The sequence below is a fragment of the Camelus bactrianus genome, chromosome 22, assembly GCF_048773025.1.
Source record: "Camelus bactrianus isolate YW-2024 breed Bactrian camel chromosome 22, ASM4877302v1, whole genome shotgun sequence".
In the NCBI taxonomy this organism is placed as follows: Eukaryota; Metazoa; Chordata; class Mammalia; order Artiodactyla; family Camelidae; genus Camelus; species Camelus bactrianus.
The window spans coordinates 24,248,044-24,268,090 of NC_133560.1; the positions used below are offsets into that span (position 1 = coordinate 24,248,044).

Consider the following 20,047-nt stretch of genomic DNA (forward strand, 5'->3'; position numbering starts at 1 on the left):
ACAGGGAGGGGCTGAGTCACTCGCTTCCCAGCAGTACAGCCCAGGCTGGGCCCAGCTGTTCCTGGAAACCAACAGGAGGGGGTGGGGTCCCCAAACCAGCTGGGGGCTGCTGGCCCAGACCCGCACTCTCTGTCCTTAATGGAGGCCCCCAGATCATACCCTAAGCTTTGGGGTTCCCTCCACCAAAAAATGGGGTTTGAATCCTCCCCCTAAATAAAGGATCCCTGATTCAAAATGAGGGTTTGTGATAACCTCTCATTGTTGAAGGCACAAGTATCCCCCAACAGTGGGGTTTCCGGAGTCCCATAATAGGGATTGCTGCTCTTCCCTGGCAACGTAGGGAGCCCCCTTCCCTGCAAAATCAGATTCCCTGCCACCCCAAATGGAGGTTTCTGGCTCCTCCCCCAAAGTGAGGGCACCCAGACCTTCCCTTAAATCTGGGGACTTTTGGGTCCTTGAACATTAATAACACCTATAATATCAGGGTAACGTTAAAACAATTCAACTCCATGCTCCAGATATTTTAGTTCCTCCTAAACATCAAGATCTCTGTGGGTTTTGCAAATATTGGGAACCCCACTCCAAATATTTGGCGGTCCCAGCATGTCCCCCAACATTGGGCAACTAGACCCTCTCAGAAATATTCCCAACCTCCCATCCTTGTAACAGCCTTAGTTCTGGCTCACCTTCCACTTCTACCTGGTGGCAGGGTGGCCCCAGTTCCCCCTATTGTCAGCACCCTCTCCTTGGTGGGTGAGGGAATAGGGGACCAGCGGCGGTTGTTCCCACGCCCGCTGGAAAGCAGTCCAGTCCGGAAGCCGGCACTACCGGCCCTTGTCCCCTTCCTCCCTACTCCCCCCTATTCTGCTCCCAGGGGATGGAGGCTGAAAACAACTCGGGAAGGGGATGTGGGTGTGTAGACGAGCCTCCAAGGCCCCTGCGTGCGTGCGGTTTGCGCGTCTGAGTGGGCTGTAACCTGGTGTCTGGTGCTAGTGATTGTATTCCTACGATGCAGCGGGATGTGCGGGGGTGGGGAGTGGTGGGAGCTGTTGTCATCCAGCCCAACCCTCTCGGGGCAGGGTCGCCGGAGCCAGACTCGGGGTTGGAGTGAGCAGCTCCTCTCCCCTCAGACCTAGACCCACCTCCAAAACAGAGCCCGCCCCTCCCCCTGGGTACAGCTAATAACCTCTAATTACTGCTCATTACCTCGCCCGTCCCGCGAGGGAGGGGCTGCCAGGGAACTCAGGCGTCAGAAGGCGCAGGCTGAGGCTTTACCCCCTCCCCTAAAGTGGGATCCACCCAGAACCTGTGTTTCCTCGCCCGCGAACCGGCAATAAAAAGAGCACTTCCCACCTAGAGTCGGATAGATTTCAACCATCTATATATTAAAATTGCTTAGCGCAGAGACTGCATACTAGGCACTCTATAAATGGTGAGTGCGATTTTATTAACTAGTATTGTTAACACTTTCTTTTAAGCCCCCTCTACTGCCCAGACGGGGTCTCAGAGTGGGCCCATCCTTTTCCCGGTAGGCTGCGTTCCTTCGGTCTGGGCGCCCCCTGGTGGGCCGTGGCGACCAGGGCGGCCTGGTTCTGGATTCTGAGGCAGGAGGAAACGGACGCAGGGCTCGGGGAGGGGAAAGTGCAGGGAAGGCTCAGTGGGAGACACATCCAGGCTAGCCAAATTGTCTAATTACTCAGGACATATGTCTGGCTGACCCATCGTGCCCTCGTCTTAGAACCACACCCGTAATCTCCTTGTCCACTCCCGGGACAAGACTATCAAATCATCCACCAGGAAGACCCCTTTAGTATCCTCCGCCTCCAAGTCCATAGTATATGTTATGGCCTGCTCCTCCCCCGTGCAGATAAAGGCTTCGATCATAATGTGGCTAGACAGCGGACTTTCTGCTGAAGGGAAGGGAAGAGAATGCGCCTGTATAATAGGGTGGAGCATCTCCGCCTCAGATGGTGAGGAATGATGGTGAGGTCTCCGCTACCCTCAAAAGAGCCGGACAAGGAGGGGAGGCAGGGTCACCCTTGGAATGCGCAAGGCTGGCCCAGACTGACCCCTAGCGGCAGGGCCGGCGCCCAACTGCTTCCCGGATCCAAGATGGCGGGACTGAAGGCCTGAGCCGGCGCCAAGAGTAGATCACGTGCCCAGGGCGGGGCCTGCGCCTAGGGGGCGGGGCGGCGCTCTAGGCCGAACGGGAGGTCGGGGCTGCGGGCGCTCGCTGGTGGCGGATCTGGACGCGGCTGCGGTGGCGGGGCTCCGCGGCCGTGGTCGAATCCGATCGGGAGCCATGAGCGTGGACAAGGCCGAGCTATGCGGGTCTCTGCTCACCTGGGTAGGTCGGGGGTGGGGCTAGGGACAGGTGTACGCCCTCTCTTCTCTCCCGGGAGCCCCGACCTTGGCTCTGTCCACCCCTCTGACCTGGGGCTGGGAGGAGGAAGGGGTCGTCGGCCTGCCAGGCCGTTGGACTCTGGCCTGAGTACCCGTCCTGTCGCGTGGAAAGAACAGGTGAGGCCCCGCCCCTTCTAGGCTGGGTCAGGTGGGGAGAGTGCACAGGTGAGCTGGCCTGGTCATGTGGTGCCTGTGGGGACCAGGTGACTCCTGGGTCTGCCCTGGCCTGGTCGCGCTGCGTTTGTTGGGCAGAGGTACGGTGGGGCCACGCCCCCCTTGGTAGGTCCAGGTGAGCAGAGGCCACTCCCTCGCGGAATTGGCTTGTTGGAGCAACAGACCAGCCTTCACCTAACCGCGTGAGGTTCCTGCTGACCGGAAAAGTCTGCAAAAAGGGGAGTGGTTCGGTGGTCCCAGGCTCTGATTCCACCTGTTGCACTTTCCTTTCCCCCCCAGTTGCAGACGTTCCATGTCCCGTCCCCCTGTACCAGCCCCCAGGACCTGAGCAGTGGCCTCGCAGTAGCCTATGTGCTGAACCAGATGTGAGTGGGGTTGAGGGGGAGGGTCCAAAAAGGGTTCCCCAGCAGCTCATCCCACCTTCTCGCCCCCAGAGACCCTTCCTGGTTCAACGAGGCGTGGCTCCAGGGCATCTCAGACGACCCAGGTTCCAACTGGAGGCTGAAGGTGACAGGTGGACTCATGAATGGGGAGAAAGTGGTGATGAGATGATCAGGGAAGGGTCAGTTAGACCTGTTCTGGGTAACGGACAGACAGACCTGTGTCAGGAAAAGAGGCAGATGTCTGATGACCAGCCAACTATGTATTTGTTCCTTCATGCTTCTCTTAAGCAGGCCTGAGTTTGCAGCAAGGAATAACACAGACAAAAACCTGCATACAAAACATAAACATCGACTTCCAATGGCAATAAGTTCTATGAAGACAATAAAAGCTGGGCCATGAGAGAAAGCAACTGGGACTGGATGGGTGGTGACTCCAGATGGGCTGATCTCCATGTGAGATCTGGAGGAATGGTGTTCCAGACACTGGGAACAGCAAATGCAAAGGCCCTGAGTCGGGAATAAGCGTCGTGTGATCGAGGAATGGAAGGGAGGTCTGAACAGAAAGCAAGGGGGCAGGAATAGTAGATGAGATCATCAGGGGCCTGGCAGGTTGTGGAGCAGGGAGGTAGATTCTATTTTAAGGGCTGTGTAAAGTCAAGGAAGGATTTTAGTAGAGGAAAGACGCAAACCTGGCTTGGGCTTTAAAAAGCTCCCCCTAGCTGCTTGGAGAGGAATGGAAGGTAGGCAACAAGAGTGGAAACTGAGACAGGGCTGGTGCAATAATCCGGGTGAGAGATGATGATGGCTAGGGTCAAAGGGTAGTGGGGCAGGTAGTGAGACATGATTGGATTCTGGGGACACGTGATTGAGATAGGTGGACAACAAGGGCAGGCAGCCAGACAGGTCACCCCTAGGAAAGGGGACATTCAGACAGAGAATGGGGCCAAACAGGATGAGATGACCAGAGATTGGGAGGTGAGGCAGAGGAAAGAGGATGGGGTAGACACATTCAAGGTAGGGGCTGCCTGGCCTCTTCTGGGAGCCTTTGGGACCTGGACACAACTCCTTGCCCCTTCCCAGGTCAGCAATCTGAAGACAATCTTACAGAGCCTGGTAGAGTACTCCCAGGATGTGAGTAAATGTAAAGGGATTTAGGGGGTTGGGTTGGAAGGTAGGGGGTCCCTGAGCCCCTGATACCCCTTCCTTCCTCCATCCTCAGGTCCTGGGGCATCCCATTTTGGAGCAGCACCTTCCAGACGTGAGCCTCATTGGCGAGTTCTCAGACCCAGAAGAACTTGGCAAGCTGCTTCAACTGGTGTTGGGCTGTGCCATCAGTTGCGAGAAAAAGCAGGGTATGGAAGGTTAGGGGGTCCCCAGGGGAAGACCTGAGGAAATCATCTTGGTGCCCCCCGCCCCTGTCTCAGTCTCCCCCACCTTGATCCCCAGAGCACATCCAGAGAATCATGACACTAGAAGAATCAGTTCAGCATGTGGTGATGGAAGCCATCCAGGAGGTAGGTGGGAGGGCCCAACGTGGCAAGGAGCTTCAGGGGAGGGGACATCTCTAGGGCAGAGGCAGCCAAGCACAGGCTCTGCCCTGGTAAGGTCTAGGCTCTGGAACTCAGCTGGCCAGATTTCCCTGTCTCATGTGTCTGCCAGCTCCTCCCAGCTCTAAGTCACAACCTAGCGTGCCTAAAGGACCAGGCCTCCCTGGGTGCTAGACACGTGGGGCAGCCTCTGGGCTGAGGTTATTGGGGAGAACTGGCTTTGGGAATAGAAGGATGGAGAGGTTCTTAGGCTGGACCATAGAAGCCTTGAAGGCTGCCTTCAGGGGGCCTGCTCATCTTAATGTCTTCCCACCCGCCTCTAGCTCATGACCAAAGACACCTCTGACTCCCTGTCATCGGAGACATATGGGAACTTTGATAGTCAGGTAAAGGGTGGGATCTTGTTAAAAATCCAACTCATTACTAATTTTCAGAGTTGCCTGAGGAGAAGCTTGATTTTAAGCCTGTAAACCACTCCCATCCCCCAGGGTCCTAGCCTCTTCCCTTGCTGGGTTCCCAGGGTTCCGAATTGCCTTTCCTCCAGTCCCCTTGGGTCCCAGCCCTCTCTTCTTAGATCATGAGGGTATCTTGGCTCCCTTCTCTCTGCCCCTAGAGAACCCAGCCTCCCTTCCCCCAGGCTCCTCCCCCAGATCCCCGAGTTTCTTGCCTCTCCCCACCCTCACCCCTCCACTCCTCTTATCAGTCCCGCAGGTACTACTTCCTGAGTGAGGAGGCTGACGAGGGGGATGAGCTGCGGCAGCGCTGTCTGGACCTGGAGCGGCAGGTGGGGCCAAGGTGGGGGTCCATCGGTGCTCCTGGACAGGCTCACCTGCATAACCCACCTTCCAGCTCCAGCTCATATGTATGCCCTGCCCACAGCTGGTACTCCTGTCAGACGAGAAGCAGAGCCTGGCTCAGGAAAACGCGCTGCTGAGGGAGCGGGTGGGCCGGTCGGAGAGTGAGGGTGCCACTGGCCTCACCACCAAGAAGCTGCTGTTGCTGCAGTCCCAGCTGGAGCAGCTGCAGGAGGAGAACTTCAGGTGTGGTCAGGGGGGACAGGGCCAGCAGGCCAGGGGACTGGGGCAGACACAGCACCCTCATGTGACACTCCCCCCATCCCCCAGGCTGGAGAGCGGCAGGGAGGATGAGCGTCTGCACTGTGCCGAGCTGGAACGGGAGGTCACTGAGCTGCAGCAGCGGAACCAGGCGCTGACCAGCCTGGCCCAGGAGGCGCAGGCCCTGAAGGATGAAATGGATGAGCTTCGGTGAGTGGCAGGTCCTCACCGCACACTTCCATTGCCAGAGTGCTCCTCTGCTGCCACAGTACCTCTGTAACCCCAAATTCCTCATGGGCCCCCACAATGCCCCCTAGTCTCCATAGTACCCTCCTGAACTGCCCTTCACTATCCTGGAATTCACCATGTCCTGTGGACAAACACCAAACTCCCTGGATCCATGGTGGTGCCCCTGGGGAACCCACGGTGTCCCCCTGTTATCCCACATAGCGTATAGCATTCCTGTGATGCCAGCATGCCCAGCCCCCTTTCCATAATGCTCCCCAGACCTCACTGCAACATTCTGGGTCCCATCATGCCCCAGGATCCCATGGTGCTTTCCAGAATCCCACAATGCAATAACCTTGACCCCTTGACCCCTCTGTCCCCCCATCACACGACTATCTTACAACTCCACAGCATCCCTGCAACCCCAAAGTGCTTGGTGGGCTCCCGTAGCACCAACTCTCAACCTCACTGTGCCTTCTATAGCCTCAAAGCTCCCCTGTGACCCCACAGCACCCCTGTAATGTTAAAGTGCCTAGTGAGCCCCTGCTATACCTTCAAAGACCCCATAGTGCTCTGCCCCAAAGCCCCCCATTACCCCCCCCATGATCCCTGCACCCACAATGCCCTTGTTGGTCCCACAGCCACCTCATGACCTGGAAGTGTCCATGGGGGCTCCTCAGACCCTCTGGGCCCCATCATTTCCCCCTGTAATCCCACAATCATTTTGTGTCCCCACAATCCCTGAGGATCGCTGATTTTGACCCTGGACTAACCATTGATGCTTAGGGCTCCCTTTATGCTCACTAGTGATCCCCCAACACCACCAGGCCCCGCTGATCCCTGACCCTTATCACCTTGAACCCAAACGCCCCAAGGCTGATATGACACCTTCCCCTTCCCTGAGGACCTCACAACCAAGCTGAACCCTTGAGCAGACCCCCGCCTCCTCTTCCCACTCGCCCCGCCCCCATCCCCAGGCAGTCCTCGGAGCGTGCTGGGCAGCTGGAGGCCACGCTGAGCAGCTGCCGGCGCCGCCTGGGCGAGCTGCGGGAGTTGCGGCGGCAGGTGCGGCAGCTGGAGGAGCGCAATGCTGGCCACGCCGAGCGCACGCGGCAGCTGGAGGATGAGCTGCGCCGGGCCGGCTCCCTGCGCACCCAGCTAGAGGCTCAGCGGCGGCAGGTGCGAGAAGGGGCCTGGACCTGGACTGGGGTGGGGGCTCCTCCTGGCTCGTCCCGCTGACTTTGGCCCACCCTGGGCTGGGTGCTGAGCCCTTCCACCCAGAGCCCGCTCTTTTATATACAGGCCACGCCCTCGAGGCCGGCCCGCTCCTCTCTAGGCCTTTAAGCCCCGCCCCCTCTCTTAAGCCCCTTCCTCCAAGTTCCTTGCAGCTGGTCCCTCTGGTCCCATCCTTTCACCTTGTACACCTGCCCCTCCTTCCCACCTTGCTGTCCTCTCCCCTCCCCTCTGTTCAGGTTCAGGAACTGCAGGGCCAGCGGCAGGAGGAAGCCATGAAAGCCGAGAAATGGCTATTCGAGTGCCGCAATCTGGAGGAAAAGTATGAGTCGGTGACGAAGGAGAAGGAGGTGAGGCTAAGGTCCCATCGTCCAAGTTCCACCCTGCCCATCATGGCATAGCCCATTCTCCAGGAGGCCGATCCTGCCTCAAGTGGCCTGTTGCACCCTGTCTCTCCAGCGGCTGTTGGCAGAGCGGGACTCCCTGCGGGAGGCCAATGAGGAGCTGCGCTGCGCCCAGATGCAGCCTCGGGGGCTGACCCAGGCCGGTGAGTTGGAGACCCATCCCAGGGGCCTGAGAGCTGGGTGGCCTGGGGACTTACCTGGCCTCGTGTGCTGTTGAGACACACAGAAAAGGCAGTGTCCCAGGGCTTGTCTAGGCTGGGGGCAGAACTTGGCCACACTGGTGGGAGGTTAGCGTGGAGAAGTGACATGGGCTGACAGAAAGCAAGGGCTGTCCTTCAGGGTTCTGGGTGGGGCAGAGGCAAATTCAAGTCAAGCATCATGGCTCCCTGATGGCTGAAGTTGAACCCCCAAAGATGCTTCTTGGAAAGGGGACCCTAGGGATGGGGACAGAAACTGCAGCCCCTTGAAGACTTTTCTTAAATTCTCCAGACCCCTCACTGGACGCCACCTCACCGGCTGTGGAAAACTTAGCAGCTGAGATCCTACCTGCGGAGCTCAGGTATCCTGGGGTCACTCAGAGCTCTGGCCTCCCCTTGGCCTGCCAGTGCCCACCCTCAGCCCCGCCCCCAGTGCAGGTACTTACCACTAGCCAGGCCTGCTCGCCCTGGTTCCCAAGTCCTAAACAGGCTTCTAGGCTCACCCACTCCTCATTCTGCTGTTACATGGCCTGGGCTGTAGCCCTATTGGTGGCTCACCTCTCCAGGATCCATCCTTAGTACACAAATTAGGTCCAACCCATCTGCCTCCACTCCCCAGGCAAAAATCTTTTGCCCCAGCCTCACCTACATCTGTTCTGCCTCCAGGACACAGTCCTGTCCTCAATGTATTCCGTGCTAGGTTCAGTGCCCTGTGCCTTGCCCACATGAACTCCCACTCCAGCTTTTCTTATTGAAATGTCTTGCTTTCCCTCAGTCCCACCTCAGTGTTTTAACCCGCTCCTGCAGCCCCGCCCTTGCCTGGCCCTACTCCTAGACCCAGTTCATGGCTCCGCCCACTTTGCCCCTAGGCACAATCCCCAGTACTGTAATCCTACCCCAGGGTCTGTCTGGGCTCTTCCCCAGGGCTCTGTCCCTCTCCTAGCCCCCTCTGCCAGTCACCCTGCCGGAGCCTGGGAAGGCCTGAGGGGTGACCCATCCCCAGCCCTGCTCCATCCTTCTCTTTCGGCAGGGAGACACTCCTGCGGCTTCAGCTGGAGAACAAGCGCCTGTGCCAGCAGGAGGCGGCCGATCGGGAGCGGCAGGAGGAGCTGCAGCGCCACCTGGAGGAGGCCAACCGTGCGCGCCACGGGCTGGAGACGCAGCACCGGTGAGGACCTACCTGGCGGTGCCCCAAGCGAGCCGATGTGGGCTGAGGGCGGGCGCAAGCACTGAGCGGGCCCCCCACCCCCGCAGGCTGAACCAGCAGCAGCTGTCGGAGCTGCGGGCCCAGGTGGAGGACCTGCAGAAGGCCCTGCAGGAGCAGGGGGGCAAGACTGAGGACGTGAGTGCCCACCTCCTCCCTGCCTGGCCCTCCCTTGCGTCCCCCAGTAACCCTCCTCTCTCTCCCCTCTGCTGCCCGATGCCCCGTGAAGTCCATTGTAAGTACCTTGGGCCCAGGGTGACACCCCCTACCCTCACCCCTGGAAGAGTTTTGGACCTCTGGACCACCTACTCACCCAGTGCCTCTTTTCTCCTCCAGTCAACACTGCTGAAGAGGAAGCTGGAGGAACATCTGTAAGTCCCAGGGGGAGGGCACTCCTGGTGGGGAAAAAGGCTGAGGCAAAGGTTTGGGGATGGATTTGGCGTCGATGGGGAATATGTTTATGAGGGAGTCAGCCGAAACACAGACAGATGGGTCAGATCAAGTGGGGTCTTATAGACCAAGGAAAGGAGTATGGACTGCTTGAGAGAAACTCTGGGGATAGTCACAGAGGGAATTCAACAGGGTTGTGTGACAAACTGATAGTCATTTACTTTTTGCATTGTTAAAAAAGAAACTTTTAAATAGCTATCACATTTATAGTTTAAATACCAAAATTTATACCAAGCTATACAGGAAGAAAGGGTATACTTCTCAGTGCCCCCCTTATTGACTCAGTTTCCACTCCATTCCTATTTATTATGGAAATCTTTCCAGAGTTTTCAAAGCAAATGCAAATGAATATGAATATAGGTTTTTATTCTTATTCCTGTTTATACAAAAGGTAGCATAATATGTGCTACTTTGCACTTTGCTTTCCCTACTTAATAAGATAACTGGGGAAATTTCTCCATATGAATAAATATAGGGAATCCTTATTATTTTTTTTTAAATATAGCAGCCTTTGTCAACAGAGATTCCACAGGGAAACTAGGCTTTACAGAAAATTATTTTCATGACTTTTCTCAGTTCTGCCAAGGATGGAATGTAGCTAGTGCCGACCCAGGGCACAGAAAGTTATTTCCTTACAGAGGATGGATGCCTGGAGGCATTTGGCTTTAATTCTCCTGTAGAATTCTGGTCCAGAAGGGCTGGCCTATAGCATTTTTTGTAATATCATAATGTGTTCAAGTCATTCATTCTAGGTATTTGCAATTTCAAACAATGCAACAGAGTAAAACCTTGTATATGAATCATTTCACTTGCATGCAAATATATCACAAAAATGGACTGGGTGACTCAGAGGGTAGATGTTTTTGTAGTTTTAGTAGTCATAGCCAAAGGTTTGCTATTAGATGTTACACCACATTCCACGTCCAACACATGATAATAGTCTCGTCTGGAAGGAGTGTTATATCTTTGGGGGTTTTGCCACCAGCAGCAGAACTGTAAAGTACTAGCTTGCATTTTCTTTTGTTATAAGAGACTTGCACTCTAGAAAGATCCTTGGCTGCAGGGTCGAGAATGGAACTGAGGAGTTGAGAGTAAGAAGAGGCTGGCGAAGGATGATGGTGCCTGGACCACTGTGTGGGCTGTGGAATGGGGAGAAGTGGACAGATTGAGGGGCTGGTCCAGGGACCACCTGATGAGGGGAGTGGAGGGCTGTGGCTCTGATGACTGAGGGGATGGCGAGGCCAGGGCACACAGCCCCCCAGCTTGAAGTCAGGCAGAGAGGTCTGCAGGGACACTTCTGGCCATCTGGCAAGGCTGTGGCCACCACTGAGATGAAGATAAGTGGGCACAGAGGTCAGGCTGCAGCTATTTGTACCCTGCCCACAGGCAGAAGCTGCACGAGGCAGATTTGGAGCTGCAGCGGAAGCGCGAATACATCGAGGAGCTGGAGCCTCCTGCAGACAGCAGCAGTGAGTGGACTCAGAGGCTGGATGGGTTGGGGGGAGCCCTGAGCTTGGTGTGGAGCTGAGGGGCCACCTTGTTCCCCTAGCAGCCCGGCGTATTGAGGAGCTGCAGCACAGCCTGCAGAAGAAGGACGCAGACTTGCGGGCCATGGAGGAGCGGTACCGCCGCTACGTGGACAAGGCACGCACGGTGAGGATGCTAGGTGCCCCACTGGCCTCCTGCTGAAGTTACTGCTTCCCATCGGTTCCTACCTCCTACCAGGTGGCAGTTCTCTGCCCCCTACCCCCACACCTGTCATACCTTATCACATCACAGACTTCTACAACCTGGCCTGTGAGGCCAAGCTCTCCGTGACTGTGTCTTCTCCAAACCCTAGGTCATACAGACCCTGGAACCCAAGCAGCGGCTGCCTGGGGGGGGTCCCCCAGAACTCCATGCCCTGAGGACACAACTCCAGGAGCGGGATGTCCACATCCGGCACTTAGAGGTGAGTGTCCTTATACCTTCTCACTGCTCCCAGCACATCCAGACCCTTGACTATTGCCTCTTTAGCAGATGGACTTTGAGAAGAGTCGAAGTCAGCGGGAGCAGGAAGAAAAGCTGCTCATCAGTGCCTGGTATAATATGGTGAGTGCACCATCACCATGTTGAAGAACTGGGGGGTCCTGTGGGCTCACCTGACCCTAACTATGCCCTTCCCTCCAGGGCATGGCTCTGCAGCAGCGAGCTGGGGAAGAGCGGGCACCCGCCCATGCCCAGTCGTTCCTGGCACAGCAGCGGCTGGCCACTAATGCTCGCCGAGGACCTCTGGGACGCCTAGCATCCCTGAACATGCGCCCCACTGACAAGCACTGATGGATCTCAGGATCCTGCCACCTGCCCAGCCAGTCAGGCCATAATCCACCCTGGATTCCCCTACTCACATAGGCCCCAGCATTATGCCTCAGACAGCTGCTTAAGAGCCTTGAGGTCATAACCTCTGCCCTTTGACCTCCCAGGTGGGACAAGAGTGCAGGATGGGGCGGGAGCCAGGATTGGGCCTATTCTTTTTAGCAGTGTGATTCTTATTCTTGATTTTCTCCCTGGGATTTGTGAGCTGCCAGGGGAGAAAGTGATTTTATATTTGAGAAAAATAATAAAGACTTTGGATCTGCCCCGGCTGGACTCTGGGCAGGAAGGGGAGGGAGAGAAGATGGGTGAGGTACTCAGACCACTGCTTTCAAGAGAGGCCTGGCTTTTGTTCTTACTAAAGTGTGAGTGACTGATAGCACCCAGTAGGAGGTTTGAATCATGTTTGTATCTGTGTAACCGTATATGTGCGTGGTGGGTTTTCAAGAAGTTTCAGACAAAGCTTCCCTACCTTAGGAAGCTGTCAATTCCATTGGAGGGAGACAGATAATAAGCAAAACAGATAAAATAAAAGTTTGATATGAGAAGTGCTAAAGAGCAAGAAAAAGCAGACAAAGTGATGGGGAGGCAGAAAGTGGGTTTAGGAGGTGGTGATTTTTAGTAAATGGCCGGGAAAGGAGGCCTCACCAAGGAAGTGATGTAATTTAAGCAGAGACTTGACGTAGGTGAGGGGGGTGGCATATATTTGGGGAAGTGTGGTCCAGGTAGCGGGAATGGCATGTGCAAAGGCCCTGAGGTGAGACCTTGCTCCGTGGGTTAGAGAGACAGTGAGAAGGCTAGTGTAGCCAGAGTGTAGTGAGTGAGAGGAAGAGTGGGAGCAATTTAGAGCAGGGAGATTGTTCAGGGCCTTATGGGAGTGTGTGGAATACTTTAGCTTTTATTCGAAGTGAAGTGGGAGCTACAGAGGGTTCTAAGCAAAGCAGCAACTGATGCGACCTGATTTAAGTGTTCATAGGCTCCCTTTGGCTTCCATGAGAGGAAGAGACTGTGGGGATGGTAGGGCCAGAGCTAAGAGACCAGAGTGTAGTTAATTAGTCGAGGTGGGTGGTTGGGTGATAGTGACAGTTTTGGCCTGGGTGGAGGCCCTGGAGTAATGGGAAATGGCTGGATTCTGGATACAATTTGAAGACCAAGCTGATGGGATTTGGTACTGAGTTGATGTGGAAGGGGGATGAAAGAAAGAGAGGAGTTGAAGATGACTCCCAGGGTTTGGCCTCATCTGGAAGGACAAAGCTGACAGACAGGTTGGGACAGGTGGGGATCCAACAGGGAGCTGTTTTGGGGGCATGTTATGTTGGAGATGCCCGTGAGATCCTCACGTGGAGATGTTGAGCAGGCAGTTGGCTCTCTGGGTCTAGAGTCAGGGGAGGGGTCCTGGCTGGACTTCTAAATTCAGGAGTCATCAACATATGATTAATATAAGACCTAGAGCACTGAAGGGGTATCAGAGTGCAGGGATTTGGGGCAGAGGGGTCACTTGCAGAAGCATAAATCAAGGCTGACAGGAAGAAGCTGTGGTCCTGGGACTGTAATTTGTACATTAATGAATGAGTAAAGCCAAGGGCCACCCCTACTTCAGATGGGGCCATTTCAGAGAGCAGAATTTGCAAAGAAGTGGGCAGGGCATTGTCAAATAATCTGTAGGAATTCTCAAAGCTTACTTAGCGTAATGCCTGGTAAGAGTTGAATAAAAACCACTAACATTTTGCCCTTAGTGCAGTGCCTGGCTCAGAGGAGGCGCTCCAAGCCTCTGTGCCAAACCTAAAGGCGGGAGCGCAGGTAGCTGGCAGGTAAGAAGCAGGAAGGCAGAGTCCACAAGCAGCTTATGCAGACCCAAGCCGTTGCTTGCGGTCAGTGTCGGGGCTTGATTCCCTGTCCTTGGTGATCCAGGGTCCAAGGGTCTCAGGACAGACTCTCCTCTTCCTCACCAATGGGGCTGGGCAGCCAAGGTGGAGCCGGCCCCCGGGACCCGGGCATTGGCACAACGGTGAAGGGCTCGGCAGGTGGCCCGGGGGCGGGGGCGGGGGCAGGTGCGAGAGTGAGCAGCTCGGGGCCGGTGGAAGGCTCAGGCTCCGTCTCCCGCAGGCCTAAGTCGAGCAGCGGGTCCCCACAACCGCACTCCGGGGCCAAGCCGTCGGGGGCACCCGCGCACGCGCAGCTGGCGGTCGTAGACGTCTCCGACACGCAGCTGTTCTTGCGGCGCAGCAAGGACAGGCGCCGGCCCAGCAGGCCTCCTGGGGCCATGCCTGCGCCCACCGGCAGGAGGCGCTGCAGGAAGTCGCCGTGTGCTTCCACCAGCGGCGCGTCCACGCCGTCCGGCCGCTGGAACTGCATATCCTCCTTGGCCAGCCTACGGGAGGGACAGTGGGTCAACTCTGCGGCCTCACCCCTCTTCATCAACAGAGCTGGGACCGAGGCACGCTGCTTTTCCTGGCTCTACCCACCCCTTTGTCCCACTTATCCCAAAAGACCTTGGCTCCTCACCCGAGAGCCTAGCCTTATCCTCTGTCTCTGGCTATGCTCAAACGCAAGCCTAAAAAGGCTCAGCTGTGGCTCTGCCGCGTGTCCTTTAGTATCACTTCTGGTCCAACCAATCTTCATACGCCGCAGCCCTTACCTCTGCTCTCAGTTAGTGGCCGGGTCCCAGACCTTAACCCGGGTCCCTGACCCCTGCCCTGTCTCAGTCCTCACAGACTTTAGCTCTTTGTCCCGAATCTCCAGGGTGTAGCTTTTAGCCTCGTCCTGGTCACCCACAGCCCTTTCAGTCAGGTACTCCCCACAGTCATAAGCCCCGCCCCCAAGAAGCCCCGCCCACCCACTGTCTCACGTGATGTCGAAGGTGGAGCCCTGGAAGGAGGGCTGCTGCATCAGGAAGGCGGTCGCGGCCGTGTAGGGGGCGCGAGCCTCAGCCGCGTCCCAGTACAGGTCCTTCTCCAGCATGACCAGGTCGTCGTACATCTCGTCCACAGCTAGCATTGACACCTGCGGGCGCGGACACGCCGGGAAGTCTGGAGCATGGAAAAACGCTGGCACCGCAGGATGGACCTCTCAGGATGGGTAGGAGTGTGGTGACCAAAGAAGGATGGTTCAGGAGCAAGGCCTGGGCTTGTCTCGGCAGCGGTGGAGCCAGGGCCGTTTTGGGACCCCACAAGTCTCACCTGGAAGTTGCGATCGATCAGAAAGTTGGTCTCAAAGTCATCGTCATCCTCTCCGAAGGGGTTGATGAGCTGCTCAGCTACCTGAGTGGAGAGGGGGGAGGTAGGCGGGGCCCTGAGAATCCCTCTCCGCCCCACCCCTGGAGTCCTGGCCTCGGAGCCCCACCCACCTTGAGCCAGCCGGCATAGAAAAAGAACTGCAGCAGGGTGAAGATGGGCACGAACAGGTCCAAGTCGTGGTCTTTGTAGCCCTGTGCTGGATCCAGGAACTGGCGACCAATGAGGCAGGCCAGGAAGTAGCTGTACACAGCGATGGTCACCACCTGGGGGTAGGGCAGGGCAGAGTGCCCAGTCAGGGTTCTCTGGGTCTTAGGGGTCATGGAGCGACCAGGGCTAGGATTGGGAGTCACTGTGATGGGGTCTTAGATGGCCCTCAGTTTTCTCTAGAGACAAACGCGCCAGGACCTCTCACATGCGATATTAAAAGGCATGGCTGGGTTACCTGGGTGTAGACGAGAGGTACGCTAATCCAGTCGTAGTGAAAGAGCATCCCACACTTGCCGCGAAACACAGTCAGCTCCTGGTAGCATATACAGGTCATGAGGGGGCCTGAATTGTGAGCTCACACATGGGGATTATGTAGGGGTACCTGGGATGGAGGTGAGTGGTCACCTGGTGGGAAGTGGGCGTGTGCTTCTAGGAACTCCAGGGAGAGTGTTTAGTGGTGAGTGTACACCTGGGGTAGGGGACACTATGCACCCAGGAGCCACCCCATAGAGATAAGTGTGCACCCGAGGGCAGCTAGATAAATGCTTGGAATCCGCCTTGTGGGAGGTTCACGGCAGTCCGCGATGTGACATAACTCCAAGATGGGAGGGGTATATTTACCCTGGTATTTTATATGAATGACCACCTGGCGAGCCCACCTCCAGCAGCAGTTTAAGGGCGCCGTTGTCGCGGATGCGGCCCTCGCGCCGAGCCTGAGCTGCCAGATTGGAGAACCAGATGCAGGGCACCCAATACTTGTTGTAGGATGAGTTCAGGTTCTCGAACTTCTTGCGCTCTTCGCGGGTCATAAATCCTGGAGCAGCGAGGTCGGGGGTTACTTGGCCTGCCCCCACCCCGTCCTTGCGCTCCTCCCCCTTCCCCTTTTGGCCAGAGCCTGACCTGCCTCCACTACGTGGTCTATGGTGGGGAAGCGCTTGAAGACCGCGGTGCTGACCGAGCGCAGGATAAGCACAGCAGAGAGCCCTGCGTAGCGCATGAGCGTGCGTCTGTAGAGGCGGCCACGCTCGTCCCGCCCGTGCACTGTGCCGACCACCACGCACATGAGCGGGTCGGGCATGGGCATGCATAGGTACTGGTTCCACCAGCGGTGCACCACCAGCGTCACGTAGAAGCCTGTGGGAGAACCAGAAAGCCGGGAATGGGGTGGGGGCTCATTTGGGACACTAGGGCCAGAGGTGTAGGGGCCCAGGTCAAGAGAAGAGGAATGACATAGGGTCAGAATCAGGGACACGGGGTATGCTGGACACCCTGGGGGTCCAGCCCTGAGGTCAGAGGTTGATGCAAGCCGAGTCACCCTGGCTACTTGGGTGTCACTTGGGATGGGAGACTGGGATCCTGGTATAGAGGTGGAGACCCAGGGTCCACAGGCAGGTTGTCACCAAGGCCACAGGGAGCCCTTGAGCCAGGGATGTGTGACGAGGTTGGGCACAGGGTATAAGTCAGAGAGCCTGGGGCAGGATGGTCACCCTATCCTTGTGGGCCCAGAATGGTGGGAGGAAGGCTGAGGTCACATGAAGTCACTGAGGACAGAGGACCAGGACTTGTCAGAGAAATGCCCCTCAGGCTGAACTTGAGAGGATGGAGTCATATGGGGTCTTGGAGGGGTCCCTGGGGATCAGGACATGTGAAGGGAAGCACTAGTAACCCCATGCAGACACAGATAGGAGTCCCTGAGGTGGCCAGGGATAAGCCTGTAGATAACATGGAGCTCTCATTGGGGCATCTCAGGGGACACACTGACCAAGTGACATCCAAGGTCTTGGGAATCAGGGCCATACCTGGCATAAAGGATGCAGAATGGGGATTTGTGGGGACTGAATTTAAGAGGGGTCTCAGAAAGGAAGGAATGGGAACTCTCCAAAAGGCATGAATGACGGTGGGTTTCTCAGGATCTGGGTAATGGGGAATTCAGGAGCGCGAACGCACCGAGCACAAAAGAGACAGGGATGAGACTGGCGTACTGATCGCAGTAAATGACGAGCTTCTCGAAGTAGCGCTTCTGCTCTTGGGTCAGCACGAAGCTGTGAGGGAGGGGTCGCGGGGTCACGGGCAAGCCCCGGTCCCCAGCTGCAGGTCTCTCTTCCCGCGCCTTCTCCCGGGGAGGCCTAGGGACCCTCCCCAGTACCGCCCCCCACCCCCATCCCTGGTGGGCACCTCTCCACCCGGGGGCTGCCTCACCGATAGGCGGCACTCAGCGCCATGTAGAGCCCGAGGAAACAGAGCAGCTCGCGCCACAGAAGTTTGTAGATGCTCCCGCGCCACAGCAGCAGCAGCTGCGAGAAGCCCCCGAAGCGCGCGTTCGCCACGCGGGCTGTGTACGTGACTGTCATCGCGGCCCCGGGCCAGTCGAGCCAAAAGAGGGGGGACTGGACCGGACCTGGGCCTGTGCGCCGAGGGATGGGGGACCGGGAGGGGGCCGAGCTGGAGGCTGCGGGCGGGGGTGGAGAGCGCGGGGCCGACTCAAATCCGCGTCCCCTCCGGCGCCCGGCTACCTCCTCATGCGCGCCCTTGCTCAGGTTCCCGTCTCCTCCCACCTGCTCAGTCCTGCCTTAGCCCCCATTCTCCTCCCCAGGGCCCTTCTCGCAAGCCACTCCCTTCCTTGGACTTTTGGTCCCAGCGTCTTGAGCAGACCTCCCCAGGCCCTCGCCGTCCATCCTCCACATCCAAGACCTTTAGGACCACCACGTTTACCTGAGTTGCCCTCTGTATGATCCCATACCCCTTACCACCTACAGCCTCCCCAGCTCCCTGAATTCCCAGCGCCTCAGTTTCTAGGTTCCTGGGGCTCCAACTGACTTCCCACCCTAATTCCCCTCCCTTCAGTCCCGCTTCTGCCTTCCCTCCGCCCACTCCCCTTACCCAGTCCCTGCCCATTCCCCACCATGCACTTCCTTTTGAAGCCCTCCAAACCCCAGTCCCTGTCCCCAGGTCTCCTACAGCCTCAGGCTGGGTCCCTCTCCTGCACGGCTGCCCCAGCCTATCTCCCTCCCACTTAACTGCCCAGGCTCTGCCCCGGCTCTGCCCCTTCCTTTTTGTCCTGGATCCACCTTGACCTTTCCCCTGTCCATTCCCCTCTAGCCTTCTAAGCCCTGCACACCCAACCCTGTGGACTCAGAGAGATTCTTGCCAGCAGGTCCACTTGTCCTCAGGGGTCCCTATTTCCCCAGGCCTGGGCTCTTCTCACCTGGTGGCTGGTGCAGGGACACTCAGGGACAGACAGGACGGGCAGGTGGCTTCAGTGTTGGGTGGGGCTGAAGCCAGATTCTGTGAGGGAGGGGGCCGGGGAGTGGGCGTGGGTGGCCCCTCCCTGGCCCTCCCCCCTCAGCTGCAGCCTCAGAATTTTGTTTGAAGAAGTCTCATCAGTTTGTTACCTGGGGGGATGGGGGTGGGGAATTCACCCTGTTCTCCCTTGCTCCTCCCTGTCCTTCTCAGTCAGTCACTGGCCGATCTAAGAAATCCTGGACAGGAGCTGGGGGAGGGGGCAGGAACCCTCTTCTTACTAGCCCGACATACACACACACTGCTCAGTGGGTCACTCGTACTCACAGAGGTGCACACAGAAACACACACCATAGTCACCCGTACTCACAGAGATGCACACAGAAACACATACCATAGACCCAGACACAAATTCAGCTTTCCTCAACAGCCTCCTACAACCATGGGACCCAGCAAGCAGTGCACACTGTCACGAAGACTTCCGGAGTGACACAAGAAGCTCTTAGCCCTACTGCACCCCCCAACCAATATGCAGATATAAGGCAGATGGACCCTAACCCACCAGGCTTTCAGCTCTCAGGCACCCACACAGTGCTCCAGCCATCCAGGAGGAATACAGTGGCAGGGACCCAGGAGCCCTGAATTCCTTCATGATCATACTATGTAACAAAGACACACTCAAGGCTACACAACCAGCCAAGTACAGACCCCACCCCGACCCCAGAACGCCTTCACACAGGCAGCCACACACAGTCACGCAGAGAGGGGTAGCACACATTTATTTCCAATCTTCCCTGCACAAAAATGCACCTGTAGTCATACACCAGATGCAGGAGTACCTGCCCTCAACACAGCAGCATACAATCCTGGTGTCAGAGCCAGGTCCTGGTGGTCCCTTAGATTTGCCAATGTTGCAAAGACACATTCATACAACATCCACCCCTCCCCAAAGTCCCACAGACCCAGAGGGTCACATTCAGATGGAGTCATGCCATCACCCCTCAGGAAACTCACCTGCATTTATTTGCACATCAGTACGTAAGACACACCCTTCCCAAAGCCCCCTAACTGCAGCTCGCAGGCAACCCCCACCCCAGGTCTCAGACTCTTTCATCACTGTCATGAACAGGCAGGCTTAGGGACACAAACCTTGTCCCCACATTTGGCATGGATACAGGACAGATGTTCTCCCTTCACAGACACACCTACAAAGGTGGCACTCTAGCCTGGCACAAGCTGTCCTCCGTCCTCAACTTTGAATGCATAGCCCCGTGTGGCAAGGGGTGGAGGCTCAGGGTTCCAGCCCCAAGAGGGATGTCCTGGGGTGCCCCTGAACCTCTCAAGTCCACCCCAGCACCAGGAGTGCACATGGCTCTGCTCGACCCCACCCCAAGGTCCGGCCAGCCAGGACGCTGTGTTCCTAACGTGGCAGGTGTCTGCCCTGCCTGGGGTAATTAGGAACCAGCCCAGGCTGGCCGTCCTCAGACCCATGTCTCCGCTGTCCAGCTGCCGGACAGCCTATAAAAGGTGAAGGGTGTTGCTCCTAGCTACGGGAACTGGGGAGAGGACAGGCTTCAAGTTGATGGGCTCCATACCTGACCAGAGGCCCCTATTCCCTTGGATGTAGCCTCATGCACTGCAGCCAGCCCTCCCCTCCACCCCCATGCCCATCTCCCCTCCCCCAGCTCACAGTGTCCCCACACACTTCTGACGGCTGGACCCCTGCTGGGGCGG

The 20,047-nt window shown here is 57.0% G+C and overlaps 2 protein-coding genes across 8 annotated transcripts; one reads left to right on the forward strand and one right to left on the reverse strand.

Annotated features, from left to right (window-relative positions):
* Nucleotides 1-2,169: 2,169 nt before the first annotated feature.
* On the forward strand, nt 2,170-11,896 carry HOOK2 (hook microtubule tethering protein 2). Of its 7 annotated transcripts, none has more exons than XM_074350663.1 (22): nt 2,170-2,347; nt 2,857-2,942; nt 3,012-3,084; nt 4,041-4,091; nt 4,180-4,312; nt 4,407-4,474; nt 4,831-4,893; nt 5,211-5,291; nt 5,387-5,547; nt 5,632-5,772; nt 6,768-6,969; nt 7,263-7,373; nt 7,483-7,570; nt 7,917-7,986; nt 8,655-8,792; nt 8,879-8,966; nt 9,165-9,199; nt 10,665-10,747; nt 10,831-10,931; nt 11,119-11,229; nt 11,295-11,369; nt 11,448-11,896. In XM_074350663.1, exons 1-22 carry the CDS (start codon nt 2,303-2,305, stop codon nt 11,595-11,597), a joined length of 2,154 nt encoding a protein of 717 aa, XP_074206764.1. In that variant the 5' UTR covers nt 2,170-2,302; the 3' UTR covers nt 11,598-11,896. The 7 variants fall into 7 exon arrangements, with proteins under 7 accessions (XP_074206764.1, XP_074206762.1, XP_074206763.1 ...); XM_074350661.1 differs by having other exon boundaries at nt 2,171-2,347; nt 10,828-10,931; XM_074350662.1 differs by having other exon boundaries at nt 2,171-2,347; nt 10,828-10,931; nt 11,298-11,369.
* Nucleotides 11,897-13,126: 1,230 nt separating this feature from the next.
* On the reverse strand, nt 13,127-18,160 carry BEST2 (bestrophin 2). The gene is made up of 9 exons (XM_010954191.3): nt 17,273-18,160; nt 17,021-17,115; nt 15,974-16,207; nt 15,733-15,887; nt 15,309-15,386; nt 14,977-15,129; nt 14,810-14,890; nt 14,479-14,633; nt 13,127-14,001 (listed from the first exon to the last, which is right to left on the reverse strand). The coding sequence occupies exons 1-9, from the start codon at nt 17,422-17,424 to the stop codon at nt 13,554-13,556; spliced, it is 1,551 nt and encodes a 516-aa protein (XP_010952493.2). The 5' UTR covers nt 17,425-18,160; the 3' UTR covers nt 13,127-13,553.
* Nucleotides 18,161-20,047: the final 1,887 nt, after the last annotated feature.